At 45.2% G+C, this 4,687-nt stretch overlaps 2 protein-coding genes across 3 annotated transcripts in view; one reads left to right on the forward strand and one right to left on the reverse strand.

Moving 5' to 3' along the window:
• ALKBH1 (alkB homolog 1, histone H2A dioxygenase) overlaps window positions 1-915 on the reverse strand; it is a 27,304-nt gene extending 26,389 nt beyond the window's left edge. Inside the window, exon 1 of the mRNA XM_019552125.1 lies at window positions 747-915. Coding sequence (XP_019407670.1) covers window positions 747-869 — 123 coding nt within the window. The 5' untranslated portion in view covers window positions 870-915. The remainder of the gene's footprint in view (window positions 1-746) is intronic.
• SLIRP (SRA stem-loop interacting RNA binding protein) overlaps window positions 903-4,687 on the forward strand; it is a 5,386-nt gene continuing 1,601 nt past the window's right edge. Inside the window, exons 1-3 of one of the 2 annotated variants that reach the window (XM_019552127.1) lie at window positions 903-1,012; window positions 1,314-1,372; window positions 3,755-3,856. In XM_019552127.1, the coding sequence (XP_019407672.1) occupies window positions 949-1,012; window positions 1,314-1,372; window positions 3,755-3,856 (225 nt within the window). In that variant the 5' untranslated portion in view covers window positions 903-948. The remainder of the gene's footprint in view (window positions 1,013-1,313; window positions 1,373-3,754; window positions 3,857-4,687) is intronic. The other variant, XM_019552128.1, reaches the window with a different exon arrangement.

Genomic DNA, 4,687 nt, shown 5'->3' on the forward strand with positions numbered 1-4,687 from the left:
ATAATCCCAGCCCAAAATCCAGTTCCTTCTTCAAGCCATTATACTTAGTATAGCGGGCATGGGGGCTATTAGCTGGCAGCCTGGCACGCCCAAACTGTGCTTTGGGCCGGGAGGGACTGTGGTCAGAGTTCTTTGGGACAGGCCCCCAGTGGCATCACCATGAAATATGGGGTGGACCAAGAAGTATTTCGCCCCATAATCTCATCCTAATCTGACCTTTGTTTAGGGCTCTACACTTGATGTGAGATATTATTTGACATATTAATTAGTACATTCACGTAGCTAATTAAATTCCGTCTCTTTAGGACGTATAATTCAATAATAACAAGATTTTATTGGGTCTAGATTATCTTTGAAAAAGGAACAAGGAATAAGGAACTGGGAGTAAGGAACCAACTTCAGCCTCATGTACACGTTTTATTTATTGACTGCGAGGCTGGAAGGGACCTGGGAAGATCATCGGGTCCAGGCCTCTGCACCAGGCAGGAAAGACAGCTGGGATCAGGTTGCGATTCTCCAGTGAGAGCTGCCTTGCTCGTGCCACGGATCTTGCCTTGCCCATGTGGCCGCTCTACGTTTACTGCGCAATTCACCAGTGAGCTGCGCAATACGTGTAACGTGTGCGGGGCCCGGGCTCCTTCCCGCCTAGAGAAATGAGGAGCCCCGCCCGCCCCGCTCACGGGCCCCGCGAGGGGCACCCAGGCTCTCCGGCCGCCGGGTAGGCGGGCAGGGTGCTGCCGGGTTACCTGACTCCCCGGGGCCGAAAAGTCGACGACGCCCCGCAGGTCGAGCCCGTCGCGTCGCCGGTAGAAGCGGAAGAGGCGGCGGAAAGCATCCTCCCCACCCTCGCGCACCAGCGCAGCCGCCATCTTGTCCCCCGGTCGCGCCGATTGGCAGAGCGGGGTGGGGAAAGGTCAGAGTGGAAAGGTCGCAGCGCCTGCTTCCAAGATGGCGGTCAGGGATTTGTACCGTAAGATCCTAGTGAGGGGGCTGCCCTGGACTGTGGGGAAATGTAAGGTCGGGGTTTTCTGTGTCTCTGCGCGGCCGTAGGGCGAGGTCTGAGGGGCTGTTCGGGAGGCAGGATGCGGGTGGGGAGAGACTTCCCCGGAGCCCTTCGTGGGGAGCGGAGCCCGCCCGGGGAGACCTCCTCTGGCCCTGCCCCGGGTGCGGGGGGACGCGGGTCCTGTTCGGTTCTTCACGAACCGGCTTCCGTGGGCCCCGCGAATGAGGCTTGTCCCTGCGGAGAGCGCGGGCGGGACTGGGGCGGCCTCCTGGCCCTGAGCTCGCTGTGACTGTGTGTCTTTCTTCCGCAGTTGAAGTCTCCGAATATTTTAAGCAGTTTGGGTCCATCAAGAAATGCAACGTGCCGTTCGTGAGTATGAGACCCCTCCCCTGCAGCACAAACGGATTTACTGGTGTTTGCCAGCAGGAACTTTCCCTGCTGAGGCAAGAGTGGGGTGAACAGAGGCAAAGGCTAGTTCTGGTATTTACAGACCTCAATGGAAGAGTGCACTCATCAGATGTTTCTCAGAGCTCAGTCAGTCTAGTTGTCAAGAAGTCTTGGGTTTGGATAATGCTTTTTTTCCCCCCAAATGTTTGTCTCTGCTTCTTTAGATTGCTTAAACAACTTGCAACTCTTGACAGGTCTTCCTACTTTTGGATACATTTAGATGTTTATGATAACTGATATTTGGATAATGCTTGAAAATGGTAAAAAGAAGAGCTGGGAGTCTGGACTCTTGGCTTGTGTTACTGTTGCTGCTACTTAGGCCATAATTTGCCCATCTGCACAATACTCAAAATAACAGAAGAGCCTTGAGCTCATCTGCTCCAAAGCATTATGAAGGTACAGATCTAACAAGTAAGTAGTTTTTTGCTTGATCGAGGAGGTTTTTGGGTCTTAACTGTCAAGTAAGATGAACAGTGTGGCTGTTTAAGGATAGACATATAGACAGCAATGGAGCTAAATGGGATGGTCCTTAAAATTATTTTCATTCTTCTGTAATTCAGAAGGTAATCGTGGGATCATCAGGCCATGGGGATCATCAGAAGATTCTCATCTCTAGGAGAAGTAGCATGAATACATGTGAAGTATAGTGTTTCAGCTAAACAGTGTCGTAGCCCAAGTTCTTTCACATATCTTGTGTAAATATTTAGGGATTTAATTCATGATGCTGAAAAACTCCCATTCTGAAATCTCCATCTCTCTCTAATTCTGTCTGATAGTTAAGCATTTCCTTAATGCTACCTTTAAGTTAGTAGATCACATTTCTTTCCCCTTTGTGGACAAGTATTCATTTAAGAAACTGGAACGGTCACTTTCTTCCTTTTAACTTGGGATTACAGAAGAAAATGTATTGGAGTGAGCCCTCTGTTCTTCCTACGTTTTTCAGTGTAAACAATGGTAACATAATGGCCCAGGATATGAGAGAAACAAGATTGGTAAGGTTATATATCATACACTTGACTGGTGCTCTCTCAGACCTGACAAAAGGTGCCTGAAACCTTGGCTCTCACTTATACAGGTTGGTCTAAGAAAAGCCATTGCCTCACTTTCCAAATCCTGTTTCTTTCATGTGAACAGGTCATCTATGTAAGATTAAACTTGGTATGAAAAGTAAATTAGTTGGGAGGCAGTAGAATGGTATGTTCTTTAGGGGAGTATTTTCTTAAAACTAAAATATTGGGATGGTATTAGTACCTCTGGGTACTGAAACAGCACATTATAATAAGACAGATGGTATCTAGTCAGAAGATTCACTGTTATTTGGAAGTGCTGTTAGCCATGAGTGAAATTGGCAGAACTATGTAGTAGCCTCAGGCCTAACTAGCTGTGGCTTAACCATTTAGGTACTTTAGAACAGTGGTTCTCAACCTTTTTTGTACCAAAACCCATTTGTAAACATAGATGTCTAGTCCTAACCCAGTGCTCCTCACTCCTGACCCACTGCCCCTAGGCCCCAGCCCCCCCAGTGTGTGGGATGGGGCTTGGGGGGCCCAAGCAGCCCCTTCCAGGCTGGAATTCCATCAGTCTACTGGGGAAAAGCCATGGTTTCCCACATTTTTCTCCTTTAAAAGAAAATTCATTTTTAAAGCATTTCCATGATCCTTTCATGTATTCTTGAGACCTGTTTTTGGGTCACAACCCATGTGTTGAGAAACACTGCTTTAGATGATCTAATTGTTTCACCTGGCTCTCCCTTTTGTGAATAACAACTCACTTTTAAACAATTCCATTATTTGAAGGGAATTTAGGAAGTTGTCGTTTTCTCTCTGCCTGTGTGGTTAAGGGCAGTTTGCTGCAATGTACTTTCATCGCGTCTTAAACAACTGTTTCCCTCACTTGTCAAATTCCTTTCCAGCACTGAAGCAGTCTCTTATTTTCAGATCAACCTTCCATTTAAGTGTCACTTATGCTATGGATTTCTGGGTGATGGGTTGTGACTGGAATTTGGAATAAATATCTCTGTCATGGTTTGGAAGTGAAGTTGAAAAGATTAATTCTTCCTGTATTTGATGCACTGAAGGAGAGGGGAACAAAGCAGCACTTGTTTAAATTCTGATACACAAAGCAAATTGGTGTAAGTGGTTTGAGGAGAATGGGGTGGGTTTCTGAAAGAAGCAGGCCTTTACTCTTCCAAATTCTATATCCCCTTAAAAAAAAAAATAGCTGCAAAAAGGAAGTTAGAACAATATGCATGTAATGCTTTGTATCAGTCTCCTAAACTGGCTTTATTTTAAATTGGGTGTCTAGGGTGAAACAGGATTTAACAAAGGCTATTCCTGGGTTATATTCCATTCGCAACACAGTGTCCACAAGGTGTTAAAGGAATCTCACACTTTAGAGGGAGCCCAGGTAACAATTTTCTGTTGAATCCTTAATCAAATGATTTATTCTGCTAGACTCTTCCTATGTTTACTTCATTCTGAGTAGGTTACTGGCAGTGAAGCAGTTTGGGGATCTCAACTCAGAATATAGTAACTTGTTTATTGTAATTAAGTAGTTAACCATAAGATTCTAAACTGAAAACTTTTTCTAAAATCTTTCCTCCTTTCCCCTCCAGCTTAAGTAAGTGGTCTTGTAATGTGTTGTAAAGGTCAAACTGTAACTATTCTGGACAAAAACACTATCCTAAAATAGCCTTGAACCCAGTTTTCCCTGCACCCAAGAGTGGTAAAACTCTTGCACGTGTTCTTAATGTATGCTCATGTAGACATTGTCTTGCATAGCTTCCTGTCTTGTCCCTAGCAATACACATTCAAACTTAAACACTTCAAATTGCACAGCAGCCCATAGCATGTCTACCCATTGATACAAGTGCAACTAAAAGTAGCTATTTGCTGTGGTCCTGAGAGTTTGAGTGGCATTATAACATGGCTTCAGGTAGAATAATGTAATTATTCTTTCTGGAGGACAAATGCTTGTGGTGGCAGCAGCTGCCTCTAAATGTATAGAAAGGGTAAAAAGGTGGTATTTGGTCACTTTATACTACCTGAAAATCTAGAGCAAGGTAAAGATCAAGCAGAAGCCTGAAATTTCTGTATTAAAGGGTATGCTGATGCAGTAAATCTACCCTTGTAATACAGAAATTTCAGGCTTCTGTTGGATCTTTATCTTGCAGATTAGTCTAGTGTGGTGGAAGGGGAGGGGGCAGATAAAGGCTCCTGCAGTGAAGAAAGCTGTGGG

Source organism: Crocodylus porosus, unplaced genomic scaffold (assembly GCF_001723895.1).
Source record: "Crocodylus porosus isolate Cpor-Errol unplaced genomic scaffold, CroPor_comp1, whole genome shotgun sequence".
Lineage (NCBI taxonomy): Eukaryota > Metazoa > Chordata > Crocodylia > Crocodylidae > Crocodylus > Crocodylus porosus.